The 21005-nt window shown below is 38.6% G+C and overlaps 1 protein-coding gene across 2 annotated transcripts in view; it reads right to left on the reverse strand.

Moving 5' to 3' along the window:
- The window catches only part of GOLGA3 (golgin A3), a 1508539-nt gene that overhangs the window by 974532 nt on the left and 513002 nt on the right, over positions 1-21005 (reverse strand). For both annotated transcript variants that reach the window (XM_044068715.1, XM_044068714.1), the window contains exon 5: positions 15821-16506. In XM_044068715.1, the coding sequence (XP_043924650.1) occupies positions 15821-16506 (686 nt within the window). The remainder of the gene's footprint in view (positions 1-15820; positions 16507-21005) is intronic.

Genomic DNA, 21005 nt, shown 5'->3' on the forward strand with positions numbered 1-21005 from the left:
CATAGAACATAAATCAGAAATGAGAAGACATATTCTCACGAATGCTTTAGCTTTACATAGGAATGATGCGAATGAAAAACATACTTTTAAATTTAAAGTTCTACAGATAATAGAGAGAAGTCTAAATTTAGGCGATATAATTAATAAATTAGATATCGCTGAATATAAATGGATAGTCAGGCTAAATGCAGACAAAAAACCTGGGCTGAATAATATGGTCACTATTAAGCCAATGCTGGAATTTAAGCAAAAACAGTATCATTAAGCATATTTCATTTATTTACACTGTTCTATACATAAAGTTTTAGTAATAAATTAGTGTTCAGTTGTTTTATATGTAGTATAAACATATTTTATTTTATAGGTATTTTTGAAAATATATTTTTTTAACAAGAGTTTTAAAATAGAGTCCTACAGCTTTAATACTATGATTGGACTTTTTATGTATTGTTTTTTATAGGTTGGCTGTGTCATGTGGTATTTGTCCGTTTGTTATATAATGTGTTCATTTTTAATTAGAAATGTATTAATCAACACTGAGAAAGGGATACTCCCGAAAGCTTTGTTTTTTGGTTAAAAATAAAGTGAGTTTTCTATCTTATGTCGTTTTTGGATGTTATACTGGTTCTGAATAGAGAAAATTAAAACCGTGGTTGGAATATACATGTTTATCAGTTAATATTAAAATAAAAACAGCAGAGTAAATATTCCTAATTTGAGACCGAGAAAGAAGAAAAGACCTATACTGATTAAACTGAAGACATACAAGATAAATGACAAAATTATTTCTATTTTCTGTAGAAAGCAAATCATCTTAATGGGTGAAGAGACATTATGTGGATAATGAATTTTTATTACAAACTGAAATACTTTTCTTCCTTGCATATGATGCTGTGGATACATAAAACTTTGTTTCACATTGCTGTATACTACAATACTTCAGGTCTTTTACTTTTACCTACTTGGATTAAAAACTTAGACCCTTGAAAGACACAAGATGAACAGACAAAGAAAGAAAGGACTGCGGTAGGGGAAGGTGGCAAGAGAACAAAGCAAACAGTCAACAAATGCATAAAAACAAACAGTGGACACTTCAGCTGTTCAGCTCTTCCCTATTTTCCAAAAGAAAATGGAAAATGGATGAAACAAGAGAGATGAAACAGTTTTCAAAAAAACGAGACAGAGTACATAAAATAATGCAAAAATGTACTAGGAATAATGAGTGAGGAAAGTACTTAAATTGGCAGTGGTTTAAATGGGAAAAGGATGTGACTAAAATGTGAGTGGTAATCTGAATGATACTTTAAAAGTACTTAAATCAGTAAATACCAGAGAAAAAATAATACATATACATGTAAATTTTAAGTATTAAATCTTCAACTTAACTTAAAAATGAAATGTCTATATCTAACTGAAGGGGGCTATGCTGTCTGGTGAAAGTTTCATTTACATTTTAAATGATGAACTGTGTTATGCTGCTTCTCATAAAGGGTCTATGATAGTGGCGAATGAATGACAAAAAAAAAGTAAATGAACGATGAATGAAAAATGAAATGGAAATAATTATGCAATAATATATAAAATAAGCTCCAATAATGCATGCACTAGATAAAAGAATAAATACAAAATTAAAGCGACAAGAATGTTGACTGAAGGTAAGATAGACAGCAAAATTCATAAAAACAATGCAATGGAAACACTGAATGAGCAAAGACGTTAAATGCAGATGAATATACGGTCAAGAATATTTGGCATACCTGAAATGTAAGATGCACACTGGAAGATATTTTAAACCCACTGAAATTAGCATCAGTCAGAAAGTAACTACTTGTTATTCTATGCTGTTTGGTTAAAGTCACATTTGTTTCCAAGCTTCAGAATGCGAGATTCTAGGTCTGCAGACTGACCTGTTGTGTCTGATGCTACTGGGATGCAACTCGCCTTCCCTGACAAGATACGGTAGATTACAAGATGGAGCCCAAACAAACTAGTAAATGTCAAGGCAAAAGAAACCTGAACTAAACAACATTATTGTGCCCCAAGGAATTTAATTTATTTATTGAAAAACAAGGACAAATTCAGTTAAGCGTTTTCACCAGTGTTAGAATTCGATAGACTTCTTCAGAACCAGTCGAATGGTGTGAACCACTTCCTTAACAACCACTCCAGATTAACTTCATAGACAAATGTTAAAACTTAAATATATAACAAAATGTTCCTCAACCCACAGTCATCGTGCATGTAAGAAAACAAGTACTAAAATCCTTACAAGGAAATACATTATAAATATATCTGCAAAATGTACATTACAGAAATATACAAACCTGGCAAGGCAAATTGTATCTATAAACATTTAAAAAGTACAAAAAATATATTAAATATATAGAGAAAAACAAATATTTGACCAAGTTTAAAAATTTTCTACGTATAAACAATATACTTAACACCATTACAAATTCATGGACTGCAACTTAAAAAAAGCAAGATATAGCAATATAGCCATTCAAACCACATAAATCACATGTAATTTAAGTGAAGAACTCCAGGATGGTCTAGCAAGGTCCACCCCTAGGATTCACTTACACTTTTTCAAGTATTCCAAATAAAAACTTCTTGTGAGGGAATACTTTCATGTGCTTGTACCAGGCATTATTCAAATTCATCTTACTAATATCATAATTATGCTCATAAATTCGTTTACTGAGAGCTCACTCTGTCTTCCCCATGTAAAATGCATCACAAGGCTCACAAACTGGGATATATACCACCCCTTTGGTTAAACAATTAACTCTGTCAGCTAAACAAATCTTAGTCTGGGGTGCCATACTGAAACAGTGTCACACTCATAAATGTAAGGTCACTGGTTGCACCATCCACATTTTATTATGCCTTTCTTACTTGTAGTGTTGAATAAAAGTTTTTTTGAATATATTTTTCATATTGCTACCCCTTTTGTGTACAATAACAAGTTTTTCAACAGTAACATCAGCCACACTGTGTTTGGTGTTAAAAATGTCCCAATATTTACATAGATTTTTCTTTACTTCAACATTCATTGGATGATGCCTGAGGATTAAAGTTCTACTGAAGTCTAATGAATCTGTTGTAGGGATCTTCTCCCCCAAATTTTTCTGACATAAAATAGGGCGAAATCTAGTACGTCTTAAATTGACAACCTTGTCCTTAATGTCATTTACAAGCTGATTTGGGTATCCTCCAAGAACATGTCAGCAGTTTATTACACTCATCTTCAAATACCACATCATCAAATGGTCATTCTACTGATCCTGAAGAATTGCCCCTTCAGTAAAGATTTCTTTTGGGACCAAGGGTGATCACTTTGAAAGGTAGGTTTCCTGTATCACTCTGTTTATATACAGTTACTTTCAGAAATGTTTTTTTTTTAATTATTTGGAACAGTGGATGTGAATTAAAAAAAAAAAAAACAAGGTAGTAGAGTTGATGTATTCTACAAAATCATTCAGTTTAGCTCTAGCAACATTCCACAAAATGAAAATGGCATCCAAAAATCTAGCATATAAACGCCAACAATTCAAGAACTGGGAAATGAAAATACAAGTCTGTTCCCAGGCACACATTACCAAGCTGGCTAACAAAGGTGCACAGACTGCACCCACTGCAACACCTTGTAACTGCTTATAGTATTCACCTTCAAAATATATAAAGTTATTATTCAAGACTAGGTCCATAAAATTCAACAGAATTAACAATTTATCAGCTGAAAGTGAAGGACATTTCAGTAAAGCTTCAGAAAACAATTTTAGACCTTGGAAAATGGAATACATCCAAACAGATCAAAGTCAATACAAACACACAAAATGATTCTTCACAGAATAAATCTTGACAAAAGCATCTCAGGAAATACCACAAATCTCTTAAGGTGTGGGAAAAGGAGTAAATAAATGCTTTCAACTTCCAGTCAATATAAACTGCCAGGGGGTACATGTTCAGGCTCTTAGCCGAAACTATAGGTCTCAAAGGGGGATTAGACACATCCTTACGAACTTTGGGTATGCTGAAAATAACATGAATGGTAGGTTTATCCAGGATAAAAAATGTGTAGGTAGAATTAGTAATAAGACCATTCAAAATTAGTTCTTTTAAATATATGTCAATTTTGTGATAGGCAACGTTAATTTTTTTTTTACACTGGCATGTATTTTCTCACTTCCAGCAACAATTCCAAAATTTTGTCTGAATAGCCAAATTAATTCATGAGGTCTGCTTCGCCCCCCTTGTTGGGTTTCATAATCTTAACAGTTGTGTCCTTAACTTAATTCGAACAATTCACATTCATTGCGACTCAATCCCCTGGTTCATGGTGGCAGAATGGAGTACACTAGAGTGAGCAAAGGTAGAAGATGAATGGTCTAACAAACCAGAAATAGCCACATCACAGTCACCTATCAGTGGTTGAAGCAAGTCTTTAGCCTACGGAAGAAGCAAAGTCTATCTGGAAAGTTTTTTCTTCCTTCTTCCAGCCACAAAAAAAAAAGAAGACAGTATTAAGTTCCATGGTAAATCAAAAATGGAGCCTGGTGCCAAGACAAGATTAACAGGAACAGGAGGAAAAACAGGTTAAGTAATAAAAAGTAGGTTTTGTCTGCACAAAAAACACTGTGAAAAGTACCATAAACACTTGCACCTGCCCCAAAAGTAATTTAATAAAGGTTTTAAGCAAGCAAACAAAGCGAAAAAAGTGTTAACACATTTTTTCACAAAAGTAAGATGACACACTTGACAGCCCAATAAAACACTTTTTCCTAACTGAAAATAAATCATTTTACAGAAAAATTGAAGTTTCTGTTGAAAATAATGTCAAAAATTTTCCCCAAAGGTAACTTACCTGCCCAGCAACACAGAAACATTAGCCAACTGTCGATCCTCAAAAGCTCACAAGAGGAGCATTCATCAATGTCAGGAAAGCTCTGAAGGGCTTGGTGGCCAAATTATTGATTTTCATCATCTTTCTCAAGCTGCTGAAAGTCTGAGCACGTGAAAAGTACCCGTAAGCTCCGGGAGCTGGCTGGCTGTTAATATCCTATACAGTATATAACCAATTTAACTCAGGCTACTGCAACAATCATCAAATGATGAATATTAGATTTTATTAAGTGGAACAGAGATATTTTGCTTCATATTTTATGAAAATAAAGCAGGCGCATGCAGTATTTTAAAATTACTTTAGAAAACATTTGGCAATATAATATATATATATATATATATATATATATATATATATATATATATATATATATATATATAAAGATTGAACCCAGACTGTTACTGTAGATAGAAATGGTGGAAACTTTTCTTCAGGTTCACACAGCAAGATGCTCCTCAATATTGTTAAGTAACATTTTCTTATTGGGTAAAACACCATTTTGAAGATTTATTCATTTGTATACAGCTTTGCTTTGATATTTACAGATCTGTGTTTAGGTTTGCCCCGATACAGTTCACCCTGTAGAAGGATCTCTGACTTTACCAATGTGTTGCACTTGCCTCTATGCTTTCAGGCTAACAAAAAGAACACTAACAATAATCCAGGCTTAACAGAAAGACCATTGCCCATGTTTTGTAAAGCAAGAAAATACACATTACAGACAAACAAGGACAGGCAAAAAATTCTATGTGGCCACCATGGGAAAAAGCCTGCTCGACAATGCTGATGTAATTAAGAATACTAAAGGGGATTGTGTTGAAGGCCATAGTATGAACAATATACAGCTGTATAACACCATAAGAGTAGCTGTCCTACTGATCACTTTTGTAGTATTACAAACAAATGGGTTTTCCACTACTGATTTATGGCCAGGGTACAAAAGCCTAAACATTCGCAGACACACACGTCCAATGTATGACCTCAACACGCAACCATAGGGATATACAAGTGGATGTATGACCATAATTCCTCAGACCATCTTTAAGCCAGCAGTCTGAAGACAGAGAGAAAAGCTGACAGATAGGAGGGGCATAGTAAGAGAGGAGAGGGCCCCCCCCTCAGTCCTAGGGTCTTGTCAGACTGGGCAGCCGAGAAAAGGAAAACTGGGAAATGGCCAGAAGTGGGAAAGAATACTGCAACAGTGATCAGCAGAACATCTACTGTTATGGTAAGTTCTTATACAACTGTACCCTGACTGAATCAGTGATGCAGTATTCCAAACAGATAAGCGGATTCACAAAGCTTAAGGAACAGACAGGAGGATGGCTTACAATGGTGAAAACTGTCCAACAGGCCAGGAAGGACCAACCTGGCAAAGGCAATCTCAGACATGGAAAAGACATCAATTCTGTAGATTTAGTTAGCAGCTTCAAGGATGGTTCTGGAATCTACACCTTTGTAAAAAGCCCTAGAAGAGGCTACTACTCTAGTAGAGTGAGCCCTTAGGCAAGAGGGCAGGGAACAAAAGGAAAAGGACTTGGAAATCCAGCTTGCAATAATCTGTTTGGATACTGGTTGGCCTAGCTTAGAGTCCATTAAAGAGACAGTTGGTCTGACTTACGAACAGACTAATTCTGTCCAGGTAGAAACGTAGTTGTCTGTGGTACATCTAAAGAGCGAAAGGAGGCAGCTGATGGCCTGGTTTAGGGGCATCTCATTTACCACTTCTGGCATGAAAAGGGGGATGGGGTTTGACCCTCAGGGATATGTTGCCATATGTAAAATAAGAAAAGGAGGAACAGCCAAGAGCACCTGTAGCTCTGAGACTATCTTAGGAGAAATGAAAGCCAGCAGCAAAATGATTTTCCAGGTGTGACATTTTGAAAGTAGAAGTGGTTGATTCAAAGAAGGGCAGAGTGAATTTTTCCAGTACAAAGTTGAGATGCTGGTAGGGGGGTGCACATTTTTTCAGAGGTTTTAAGTGCAGAACCCCTTTTACAAATTACTTGATCTCAAGCCAGGACATAACAGGAAAACGGAGGAAAAGGCAAGATGATATGGCTGAAAGCTGGGCTTTAACAGATGAATAAGCCAGATTACATTTCATGAGCTCACACAAACTGCATAAAACAAGAGGAACCTCTGAATTTATAGGGTCTGGACTGGTTGCTTGACACCATATTGAAAATCTCTTCTATTTGGCTATATACAATTTTCTTACGGTGGGTGTCTCCTTGCCTCCTGCAGAACCACATCCTTAGAACAAAAGTCTGGAGGTGATCAGACTATTATCATCCATAGGCTTAGGTTAACAAATAAGTTGGGTGAAGCAACAAACCTTCTGTGGTATGACTGGGTCCACTTTGTGGGGTAGCTTGTGGTGACTGCCCCTGGCTAAGTGATAAAAGGATCAATGGTTACTTGGTCAAAAGAGAGTCGCAGGTAAATTTTTTTCTGGATCTTTAGCAGAACATTTGGTAGCAGAGTTAAAATGGAGGGAAGGTAAAGAAACCCACAATTACCTCCATACCATCATGCACCCACTTCAAAACTTCACTAAAAGCACACCTAAAAACATGCTGGCTATGCCCTTGCAACTCCCACTCTAATATCACCCACCCCATCCAACCACTACCTTTCTTTCCACTCCACTAACTACCTTGATTATAGCAAGTGCAGATGCTTATAAGCCTAGTACTTACTATACAGCAGGAACTTCTTATTGTAACATTTGTTAATGTCCGTTATGTACTTCACAGATAAAGATTCTAGTTGTCTACTGATGTACTATGTTCTTCATCTGTAAACATGTTGTAAGTAATTGCTATGTAAATTGTCAATCGCTATGTAATCCAGTGTAACTACTGTCTGTTTATTTTAACTGTGGAGCTTTTCTCCCCAGGCCTCCGCTGAAAATGGACCTACGTCCAGTTGGACACTCCCGGTCAACACATATAAATAAATAAATAAATTGCCCGTCACCTGGAAGGATAAATCATCTGCCCTCCAAGCCAAAAGGCAAGGATTCCTGCTGCAAAAAAGAGGGAGATGCTTTTTTGCTTTCTAAGGCAAGTCTATCTTGCAGTGTTCCCCACCTGTGGACTACATCTAAGATGATCTATTTGTTCAGTATCTATCCTTGGGGGGTCACAGATGGACCTGCTTGAGAGAATCTGCCAGGATGCTCTCCTTGGAGGGAATGTATACTACTTGAAGGGACATGCCTGCCTTGGTGGCAAGGTTGCAAGCAATCTGAGCCAACATGCATGACTGTTATGATTTGGTTCCTCCTTGCATGTTTATGTACCACATGACTATTATGTTGTCTGTGAATACTCAGAGGTCCTGGTTTCCAGAATGAAGGCCTCATTTCTTTCAAGTTAAGGAGCTCTTCCTTAAGGCTGGACTTCCAACAACCCTGAATCTTGTGAATTCCCATCCATGCCCTCCAAGCCTCGCCCGAGGAATCTGTGCAAAGCTCTTGACTTGGGAGTTTGTACCTTGAAAGGCAAGCCTGAATTGAGGGTCACCTGTCACCCACCAAAGGATCTCTGAGACAGGGCATGAGAGAAATCTGTGTGTCCAGGGGATGAGTGCGGAGGCCACACAATTTTCAGGTACCACTGATTTTTTCCTCATATGGAGCCTGGCTAAAGGAAGTATTGATATGGTTGTTGCCATGAATTCTAGTGCACTGAAAATCTCCCTGGCTGAACAAGCTTGGAAAGAGATTAGTGTGTTGAAGTAAGCTGTGAGAATTTGCACCTTTTACTGGGGCAAGAAGGCCTGCATGTTTTTGGTGTCTAGTATGCAACCCAGGAAAACTAGGTTGAGTATGCTGAAGGGAAGAATTTTTGAAACTGACAGTAAATCCCAGTTGAAGGAGGAGGGTGAGAGGAAATGAGATGCAGGCATGCAGCAAGACCTGAGGCCAAGACATTTGCATTAGTATCTCTTCTAGGTAGGGGAATACTTGTATTTCTTGAGTTCTACAAAAGGCTATAAACAAGGCCAGGCACTTTGTGAAGATTATGGAGGCTGTGGAAAGCCAAAAAGGCAAACCAGTAAACTGAAAATGTGATGAGCCAGTAAAGAATCCCAGGAATTTCCTGCAAGAACATCACAATGGGATATGCAGCTATGTATCCTTCAAAACCAAAGACACTAGAAAAGCCTATGGAAGGATAAAGGGGAGAAAGGTCTGAATACAACATTCTGCAAGTAGGTGCTTTAAAGATGTTGAGCTGTGAGGGATGCAGTACGGGTCTCCATTGTCCTCCTTTTCTTGGTACCAGAAACAATCTGGAGCAGAAACATCACACAAACTGAGGAAGAACTGGTTCTATGGTCCCTTGGGACTGTAGTTCCCAAAGGATGGGAGGGAGAAAATTGAACTTTTTTTTCAGAGAAGGTAGAATGCCTGTGAAGGGAAGTAGTTCTTTCCAGGACAAGCTGTAACCTTTTTTTGATGATGGAGAGTACCACCTTTGTCTGTGATAATCTTTTCTCAACTTGTAATGGAGAGACAGGTATTTTAAAAGGGGAATGGTATGGTACGAATGGTAGGAAAGAGGAGGGGGATGGGAATATAGTCACAAAGACTTATCTGTGAGAGGTCACTCAGATCACTTTCAGGTTTTTTTCAGGAAACCTTTTCTGGGAGCCTTTTTGTGTTTCTAAGACCTGTGATCTCTTCTAACAAAGGAAGTGGGATTGGCAGGTTAATTCCTCTGGTGTCCAGCCACAGAAGAAGGATTTGCTTTCAGTCCTGAAGGAGCAAGGGAAAACTATGAATAAGTTGGATGCCTGTGGTCCTAGCAAAAGTCCCCGTCAAGGGGAGGCTCAAAGTTTAGCCTTGAAATTGTCTGGGAGGGGCTGGTTTTCATAATCACGCATATCTCCAAATAACCCATCCAGAAGCAGATGCTCTGGAAGAGGCCTCAACAGCAACACATCTGGATTCTATACTGTACCTCTAGCCACTTGAGTAGCCTGATTTACCGAGGATGAAATTTGCTGCTTGAAATCCTTGCCTGACATGCCAGGCACAGGCTTGTTGCTTGTTCAGACTGTTAAGGACAGACAACAGGTATTAGGTTATCTGGGTCTGATAATTAATGTCCCTGAATGCCAGGGTAGTAGGCTAGATCTTTTTACCCCACCTATCTATAGCCCTGCTGTCCCTGTCTGATGACAGGACATTTGCATTTGGAAGTAGTTTAGGTTTGTCTGAGGCTAAGGATACAGCTGAAGGGTCAAGCTACAGGATTCTTAAAATGAACCTTATCTGGAACCTTGTAAAATCTGTTTGGCCTTTTGGAAGCAGGGGGCCGAGAGTCAGGAGCTGTGGATGTGAATGTGGATGCAATAAAGGCTACAAGAATGGGAGGGACAGGAGAAGAGACCAAACTGTCCACCTGTAAGATTATAATACCTCATTTGGACACTAGAGATTTGCTTAGACCACTCAAAATGTTTCATCATATTTACAGTGGACTCTCTCTGAAGGATGCCTCTTCCACTGGGGAATCAGGAGAGAGAGAGAATCCTCATCATCTGAGGGTACCTGGTAGGGAGAGTAGGTTTGAGAGGAACAAGCTAAGGAATGCTCATCAGAATTTGAGGCCTCCTCCTCAAAAGGAGGATTCCATGAAATCTAGTGTGGAGTGGGTGAGGAGCTGAAAAGGAAGGAGGCTTAAGAGCCATAATGGCCTTGAACAGGTCCTGAAAAGAAAAGACCATCCACTCCTTCTCCCTAGAAGTGGAGGGTAGAGGAAACATTTATCTTTTATCGCTTTTTCTTTGGGGGAAAATGTCCACCTGAGACAAGCATGTAGGCTTCGACCCCTGACTTACTTCAGTTTTCCAGAAGCCTCTTCCCATTTGTGGAATGCCTTTAGGTCCCTCAGATAATAATCTGTGGTTCTCCCTTCCCAAATGCAGTAGCATTCTCTTCAGACATGCGGTCCTCTGACTCTACTGGGCTCCAATGGAGTCAAAATAAATGGCATCTGAGGTAGAGTCAGATGTAACACGGTTTCTCTAACCCCTGCAGAACATTGGAATCAGACTGGGCAGATTGCGTCTCAGGCCTAAGCATTCTGACTTTTTTCTTAGGCGCAAAGGAACATCGGGTGTGGAGGGATCTGCCATCTTAGAGTGGGGTCAACCGCTTCAGTCATTAGGTCCCTAAAAATGTGTTCAAAGACAAAAGGGAACATAATGTTTTGGGAACAAAGAACCAGCAAATGGAAAAGCATTTGTAATCGTGTTCTGTGCTTAAGCAGAAAAGACGGTTCCTAAAGGGGGCACTTACTGAAATCTGAGGCGGCTTACGGTACAAATGATCATATGAAAAATCAAACTGACAAGTGCAAGACGTACATCTGGGCTGGCAGCAAGATAGTCTAAATAAAGATCTGCTTATACAGCCCTATAATTGCAAGTTGAGGTCAAACATCAGATGTATACTTTTGGAAGGGTTTAGGCTTTGTTACCCCTGGCCAGATGTCAGCAGTGGAAAATCTAGCTGTTTGGTATACTGCAACAGTGATCTCAGTCAGGACAACAGCAACCCACACCAATATGCATTAAAACCAGATTAGTAGTAAATGCCTGTTCTGCAGCAATGATCCTGTAGGCTAAAGGACTCTGATTTTTCTTCACCACAGTAAGACAGTACAGATAAGAGACTTGCAGACCTAGCCAATCACAAGTCACAGATTTACCATGAAAGTATGGTTCACGGTGGCAAATTTCAGTTTGCCATACGTCCCCTCCAACAACAAGACATTCTTATTTTGTATGAGATTTTTTCCCTGTACCTGCCAACCATTAAACCTCCCCCAACTGGACACAGCCTTTTCATTCTCTTACCAGGGAATGTCATGTGGGATCAGGGTGAGGGATGTTAAGGGGGGGCATCATCCTGGTAGTAATGTGGGTGCCTTATGCCCTTGCAGTCACAGCATTTTTAATGACCTAACCCAACATCATTAACAGGGAAGCATGCAATCTGTGTCACTGCAGAGGTCTACAATGATTTCCCAATGCGAGTGCATGCTTCCACAGAAATATACTGAATGCTACCACCAAGTGGTGGCTTGAAGAGCTTAATATCTGACTGCAGGCGGCCCATTTGTATTTCTGCCTCTCCTCAAAGGGAAACTGGCTCTCCAGTCCCCTAGAATAGGCATACTAATCCTACTCTGCCAGCTTCATCAGGATCCTGAGCACTAATCGAACATGGGTAACCCTGGACCACAATCAAGGCTTTGTCCTTACATGCAACAGAACACTAACAAAATGTAACAAATCATCTTCCTGACAGTATAATCTGCTGTGTTAACTCAAGCAATGAGAGGGCACCATCATTATCACATGATCACTCATTCGATGCCACAATCTTATTTAACTCACTGATGCAAATGCAACCAACCTTAAGGGCTCCTCCACAGTCCACAGATGGAGTCCAACTCCCCATCCACATCAAACAAAGTTCATCCCAGTCCATATTCAAGCGCAACTTGGATCTGCGTATGGGAGACAGAAAATTTATCCCAGGACTGTCCCCTGTACTACTAATGTGCAAAGGAAGTTCCTGACTGTTTCATCCCATGTATAGGTCCCTCAAATTACCTATTTTATGACCCCAGTTATTCTTATTGGGGTAGTATACAATTATCAGCCAAGAGAAGGGTAAGGCCAATCTATAACCAAATGGGATAGTTATTTTGAGCACAAAAAGGGAAACTGGCTAAGCTTAAAATGGCCCGCAAGGCCAAGTACCCTAGCACTTACCTATGAATGTATTAAGTCAGTCTGGACTCAATTGTGAGTAGATACATAGGACAAAAAAGAAGCAACAGTACCAGTTCCTCCATAACTCAATTCAAGTGTAACCTGGATAACTGGATGGGGAACAGGAAATTCATCCTTGGTTTGGCACCTATGTCTCTAATGGACACAGGCGACATGTAAATGGTTCATCTCCCAAGCCCCTGCTTCACTTATCAAGAGTATCAGAAGTTGTCAGATTTGGGATGCATGGCTAGGCTTAAAAGGCCCTTGTGGTCATTAGCCTAGTAAACATCTATAAACCAGTCACTTACACAAAATGCAAAAAAAAAAATTACAAAAAAAAAGTACTGCTGGCATACCTCTCAACCATACCAAATTACTTGGTTTTTACAGAGTTTTGAGGTCCAAAATGAAGGGGTGCCACAATTCCCGAGTGGCACCCCTTCATTTCCAATTTTTTTTTTTATTTTTTGAAATAACAGCACTGTCGGAGCTGATGTCATCATGTGCGCGATGACGTCAGCTCCGTCAGGGCTACTAGCCAGTCAGAATTGAGCTCACATTATTATTTCCGGCTGATCTGGCTGCAAATGTGAGCGGGAAATCACACTCGCTTGCTTTGGGTTACAGAAATTAACAGCAGTTTTTTTACTAGCAGGCCGTTTGTTTTAACAGCAGCACTCCATTCATAACAGAAAATTACTCGCTCACTTTGGATTATTTATTAACTGCAGCACTCCTCCACTCTTTTGAATTTGGACACTATTTGGATCCAGGTTTGGCATACCCGAGTGTGCCTGTGTGTCTGTGTGTGTGTGCCTGTGTGCCTGTGTACGTGTGTGTGTATGTGTGAAAATGCCCCCCCCATGTAATACACCTGGTGGCTAGAGGTATTTCAGGCTCAAGAGCCTAAAGTCCCTAGCCACCACCATTTCTCAGCTTTGTCCAGATTTGTTGTGCTAAGAATTGAGAAGATATATGGTGGGAAGTGAGAACAGAATTTGTATTCCCCCATTATTGTCTTCATTTGTCCAGGTTTTTTGTGCTAAGAGGTTGAGAGCTATGGTGAGAAGTGAGAACTGAATTCACTAAATGATAGCCATTAAGTTTCAGTCTTCCTATTTTTTAGGAAACTGCTGATTTGGCATAGTGGTATGTTGCTCTGACTGTAGTGCAAAGGGTTCTGGGTTCAAGACTTGCCAGTGATATGCATGGTGGTAACATTTTATTCTAGCAACTTTCCAAAATTATACAAGCAATGTTTAAAATGTGCCCCTGTTTTTTGACCCCCCCAAAAAAAAGAACTTGAAAATAAGTGCTAGAAGCTGTGCAAGATACCTATGGCTTACACTACTATCATTCTATTTATAGTGTGGGTGTGGAAGTAGACTTTTATGATGGAAATGTTCTGAACTGGGCAGTTTTGTCATTACAGGTTCATGCATTTTGTGTCATTGCCTACAGTACAGCCTACTAGAAAAATGTTCAAACAATAAATTTAAAATGCGCTCTAACAAGTGTTATATGTATTATACAAGGAATATAACTTAAAGTCAGGAAGGTACATCACAGAAAAGAACACATATATGTTTCTTGCTTTGTGTGCAAGGGGCCAATGATATGAAAACAGCCCAAAGGTAATCTTTATTCACCACTGGCCAGATAAATTTTCTTTGGATGTGGTGTGAGTTTCAATGCTATTTCAATGAATGTGAGTTTCAAGGGCAGAGAAGTTTTAATGCCAAGTCTATTTTCATTGACATGGTACTGTTTAGCAGATGTTAAAATAAATCCAAATAATCATTGCAGAAGTAAAGCAGTGCACAGATTAGTGGGGCAAAATCACCAGGTAATGGGACATTGGAATGGCTGCAGGGGGTCAGTGGTGCCATATTTTGGTTGTCTGTTCTTCAGTTTGCGTTTGAAAGTTGATATCCCACAATCCCATTGGAGTGGGTGGGGCTACACAATTATATATGCAAATTATATGTTAATCAGTGTACAGATTTGTACCTATTTTCCATGGGCCTTGTCCAGATTTCTGATGTTTCCAGGTTGAGAGGTATGACTGCTGGGTGTTTTGGACAGTGGCTGCCCATTCATAAGATAGCATATCATGTGTACAGCTTCTCTACAAACCACTCAAAAGGCAGCTTACTCATGCATCCAACCTTTAGGGCATACAGGTCATTCTGTCTAACCATCTGCAGATCACGTAACCCATTCAAAGAAGAAATGGGTAACATGCAGCTACTGAGCAGATCTTAAAAACAAAACAAACAAACAAAAAAAAAAAACACTGAAGCTTCTTACCACTAGGGGCCTCAAAAAGTATTTCACTCTCCACCAGCTGCAATATCCTTATGAGACTATGTAGCTTGTTTTTACTCTCACTTTTCAGTTAACATACACCACAGAGGCAGCCACTTCTGTCGGCAATCAATGGATAATAAGCAATAAAATGCAATTACTTAACTCATTCCCTTCAGTACAGCTCTTTTGACTGTGTACCCTTTAACTCCCAGTAGGTGTGATTTCAGCCTTTAAAAAATGAAGTTATCACCTTGCAGGTCTAACAAATACACATTGACAGAGGTAAAATATCAATACAATTGCATTTGCCATCATGTATGCTTCAAGACAAAATATTCTGACACCGTCTATGCATGGTTTAGGAACTATTAATGCAAATATGAATAAGCAATATTTGACACCTACAGGTGCAGCAGGAGGTAACTGCAGAAACGCCTGGAGGCACACACAGCTGTACAACAGCCAGAGTAAAAACTGGGAAGAGAGAATCCCTGTGAATTTCTGCTGCAGTTAAACCTAAGTAAGGAACTGTATCCATGGAGAAAAAATAGTAGTATGCTCAAATTAAGGATCACAAAACAACAGCTGATAAAACACACCCTGTGTAAAAGGGCTTACAGTACTTCACAAAAATTATCAAGACAGAGGGGCATGTGTTATGTGTGTGGGGGGGGGGTGACAGAGAAAGTTTTTTTTTAACTGGTCATCCCTGTATATGAACCACCCCAAATCTTTCCCCATATATCTCAAACAATGCAACATACAACATCATGTGTAGTTACCATATATTCTCCAACATACCTGCTGGAAATGCTGTCTCTCCGACTGCGTACTTCACCATTCTCATCTGGCGTTTGACTTTGGTATTCAGCTGCTGCTGCCTGCAACACTTCCTTGATGGAAGGGAACTGTCCCACTTCCTCAGGACGGATTTCCTGGCCATCCACAATGTAAGGGACTGCTTGCTTTCCCTCTAAAAATGGCAGAGGGTTAGAGTTGCTGACACCTGAGACACTGCTGTATGTAGAGCTGTCACTCTCATTCCCATCCATCCTAAGTCCTGCCTCACTACCATCAGCCTCAGAAATATTATCGGTAATCTGACTGGAAGTCTCCAATCTATCGTCCACATTGGATGAAAGGCTGATTTCAGACACAACAGATGTGCTACTACCTCTGTTTGGCTTCAGCAAACCAGATGACATATCATCACCTGGTGATCTACCACTTGCATTTCCAAGTCCACTTTCATCAGTTCGGTAGTCTGCAAGTGAACGTATCTTGCTAGACTTGGAAGTCCTTGTGCTTTTCCTTTCCTTAGAAGGGGCTGGAAGACCCAAGCTACCAAGTTTTGGTCCTCGCTGGACACTTGTCCTAAAGAAAGAGTATTCTTTTGTCATTGCTACAGTGCTAGCTCGTGGCAAAGTTTCTGGATTTAACATCAGCTCTGGATCCAGAGTGCTAGATGGCCGGTGCTTTGGTGTAGTCTGTGAAAGCAAAAAAGTTGAACAAAATTAACCCCACATTACTACATGGTATGTATTCAGATAAAGCAAAACATGTATTGATTTTTTTTAGTCTAAAAGTTGCCAGGAGTTACTCTGACAACACATTTTAAGAAAAGACAAAAGCTTAAAGGAATCCTTACCCATTCACTCCTTCAATACACTTTACACTCCCTCTTAATATGTTATCTAAGAGCAGCAGCAAAGATTAGTGCTACTTTCAGTCATCATAAAAACTACGCCTTTCACTTAAAAAGTCCAGATTTATTCAGTGTTTTGCATAAATTATGACATTTACCACTTGTCAATGGTCGAATGGCATACTAAAATTTATTAACATCTGTTATATCTGCCCTTTGGCAAATGATCCAAATACAAGTACACACAAAAATAAGCATATAGCCTACAAAGATGCCACAAAGGGTATTATAAACATGATTACATTCCACGTTTTAATTAGATTAACTCCGAAACTTCAAAACAGAGCTCTGAATGTAATGGAGCCCAAAAGCAAATTCAGACTACATACCTCAAAAACTATACAACACAGCTGAAACTCTATTAAAAAAAAAAAAAAAAAAAAAAAAAACAATATAGTACCTAAGTGTAAACATATTCACTACAACAGTTACATCCAACTAATATTGTTACTGCATGAATTATAATATGAAGGTAAAAACTGACTAACACAGACATCTATTCCTAAAATGACCTTTTTGGCAGTAAGATGTCCATTTGAGAACATGGAAATGCAGTCTTCAGCCATGATCATTAGGAGTAGGAATAAAAATAGGGATGTGTTGATAGGGAGTCATAAGTGGAAGACCTGCTCTGGTAGAGTTTTTAGTAGAATACAGAACAGAAGTTGCTGTTAAAAAGATAATCAAAACAGCATATAAAAATAATGCGTGGTACCTATAAGAATTAATCAGAGAGAAAAAGAAAAGATTAGGAAGATAGACTGGATAAGCAATTTACAAGGGAACAACGGGAGAACATAAGTATGGCTCCCAAGTATGTAAAGTTTAGAAGGTTTAAGATTTTTTCTTGGAAGTGTTTGCAAAGGTACTTTTATATCACAAGCAGAGTTCAAACAATTTTTCCTCAGGTAGTTAGCAAATGTCAGAGTTGTGAAGGGGGAAGAAGCAGGTTAACTGGGAACATGTTATATGGGAGTGCAATGAGGCTGGCAGATTTTAAGAATTCCCTACAGAGTACTCTGTCAGAAATGTTGGGGGAGCAAAATAGCTGTGACTAAGGAAATTATTTTTTGAGCTAGGACACAGGATCTGAATTGCCTAGACATAAATGGGTCTGCAAGTTTAATTCTGTTGGCTGCCAAAAAAAGTGATTAGCAGAAAATGGAAATCAAACTCTAAACCAGAGATAAAAACTGGTAAGAGAAGGAGCAAATTACATAGAAATGAATGGAATTTATGGGAACAATACATGCAGAATACTACAAGGAGGAGTGAGGTTTAATTCATTCACTCCAATGGAGCTCAGGACGTTTGCACTATAACTTCCAATGGGCTGAGCCTAAGCCTTTTGGCAGAATCAAATTATGTCCTCACATTTCAAACAATGCTCATATCTCTGGAACCATAGGAGTTATGAAAAGAAGTATAAACGGCAAACCCTTCAGCATAAACTTTTTTATAGTGGTAGTATTCTTTAGGTTCTAGGTCTTAAAATGAATTTTATAAGTCACAGCAAACAAAGTTACTATTACATTAGCAATAGCTCAGCAACCACTCAAGTTACACACATACTGTCAGCAGCATTTTATTTATAGAGAGCTTTCATGTGAGGCTAAGGAGTTCTGTTTGTGTTACTTGGTTGTTCAGATATTTAGAAAAATGTGAAAATTATATCTATATAAATTAATAGCATAAAACAGTTAACATCTATTTACATGCACTAGACAGAGGTCAAATATTAATGCAGTTGAGTCTGCAACTGTGTAAGCTTTAAGATGAAATCTTTTAAAAACCTTGTACATAGCATGGTTTTGAAATGTAAATATGAACAACCAAGAGGTGTCAGTAGGAGGTAATTGCAGATGCACCTGGAGGCATCACTCGGATGAAATGAGTTAAGGTAAGACAGGAATCGAGAAATTTTTGTAATGCTGGACTGAAAGACTGCTGTTATAAAGAAAGAAAAATGAATGTGTGCTCACCATAAAAATAGATCTATGGTGTCTGTCTGGTTCAACCTGGGGGACTTTGGACTGGACAACTTGAAAGTCTTTAGCCTGTTTAGTTACAACTTCCTTACCCATAACTCCTTGCTCATTCAACAACTCCACAGATAGACTTTGTCCCATGGAAAAAACATGATAAATAGCAAACTGAATGTATGACCCTCACAACTTGGAAAATGAAATAACCAAGGGGAAAGCAAGAGTCAAACAAGATGAATAAACTACCTCCAATGTCCAGTAACCACAGGAGGAAAAAAACAGCATGTCAGCAACAAGGCATGGGGGCAGGAGGGCAGGCATGTTGAAACAAATGGAGACAGAACACAGATTTGTCATTATGCTGAGTACATAACTTTCATATCCAATGTTGTCACCTTTGCCTGGATTCATCCTATGTAACAGAGTCGCCAGTCATTAACATTCCTCAGGAGGAACTAAGGAAAGATATTCCACAACAAAGTGGAAAAAAGGAAGCCCTGGATCAAGATTGACTGTCCTGCTTATAATGTGACACAAAAGTGTGGTTCCCCAGCCCAGCAGCAGTAGCAGAAATATCACCCATAGGTACTTATAGAAAGAAAAGCTGTAGAAGTAGCTACAGCTCCTACCAAATGACCTTTAGGCTTGTGTAGATGAGTCTTGCCTTTCAAGGATTATGTCAACAAAACACCATCTGACAGACACCTAGATAAAGTTACTTTAGCACAGGAGAGCCCAGCCTGGGCTTTGAAAGGAGACAAATTGACTTGATTTCCTAAAAGACTTGATACAGTCAAAACAGAATCTTAACTCATTCACTCTGGAGCAGCTCAGAAAAAAGCTGCCTGCTTAATTCCACCATAGGAACAGCAGTGCAGTCTGAGCTCATTTTCAGAAAATACATTTGTAATACCATACAGAAAACAAATGTTCATAACTCTAAGAGCTAGACTAAAAATGTAAATGTGAAAGTTGTTCAGCAGACACTGACCTTTCCAACAGTGTAAATGCTGATAGTGCATATCAAAGTTACTATTAAATATTTGGCAAGGAATGTTGATACTGTGCCTATTTTTTGACTTTTTGGAAAAGCAAAGCACAATATCTTTGTCAATGTACCATGTAGACCCATACAATTTATATTTAATTTGTTAGTATGAATGTCAGCTTTAAAATGATACCATTACTGTGTGATGCTCCTTTATGGAGATATTCACAGAAATATGATTAATATATTTCTCATAACTGATAGATAAACAAAGCATAATATCTCATCACCTGTAACAGACAGAGCCTACATATCAGTGTAGACATTGTGCGTCTGAATGTCAGCTTCAAAATTATACATTTGTGTGATCACCATGCTCCCTTGCAAAGATATGGGCATAATAATGAGAAGTATTGGAAATGTATAATTTTCATAATTGTACAAGACAAACTGTGATATCTGTACATGTGTACAGTGCACAGACACAGTTCTTTTACCATGTTGTAAGGAGCAACGCGGTCTTCAAAATGAGGTATTACTTGGCACACTCCCTTGCAAAGTTATTTACCAAAACATGAAAAAAATCATAATTTCCATAACCTAACTCCAAAACGAACTTTGAGATCTGTACATGTATACAACATATAGGCGCAATTTCTTTTACCATATTGGAACCAGCAATACGGTCTTCAAAATTACTTGTCACATTCAGATGCTCCCTTGCAAAATTATTTACCAAAATAAGAAAAAAAAATCATAATTTCCATAACCTAAGTCCGAAACCAACTTTGAGATCTGTACACGAGTACAGCATACAGGGACTGTTCTTTTACCATGTTGGAACTATCAATACTGTCTTCAAAACGATGCATTACTTGGCACATTCAGATGCTCCCTTGCAAAGTATGAAAAAAAATCATAACTTCCATAACCTAAGTCCAAAACAAACTCTGAGATCTGTACATGTGTACAGCATACAGGGACAGTTATTTTACCATGTTGGAACTATCATTACTGTCTTCAAAATGACGTATTACTTGGCACATTCAGATGCTCCCTTGCAAAGTTATTTACCAAAATATGAAACAAATCAATTTCCATAACCATATAACCAAATAACTTATACATGTTAGTGTGGAGTGCAGAGGCATTCATTATCATTCAGTAGAAATACTATATCATTATAATTCAGTCAAAATAGTATAACACTTGGATGTTACTGAGCCCTTCCTTCTACCACCTAATTTCCACCCATGACTAATAAAGTGTGGAAAAATGCCCAACTACTGAGTATAAGCCAGAAGTACA

The sequence above is a fragment of the Protopterus annectens genome, chromosome 4.part0, assembly GCF_019279795.1.
Source record: "Protopterus annectens isolate FY-2018-M chromosome 4.part0, PAN1.0, whole genome shotgun sequence".
Classification (NCBI taxonomy): domain Eukaryota; kingdom Metazoa; phylum Chordata; order Ceratodontiformes; family Protopteridae; genus Protopterus; species Protopterus annectens.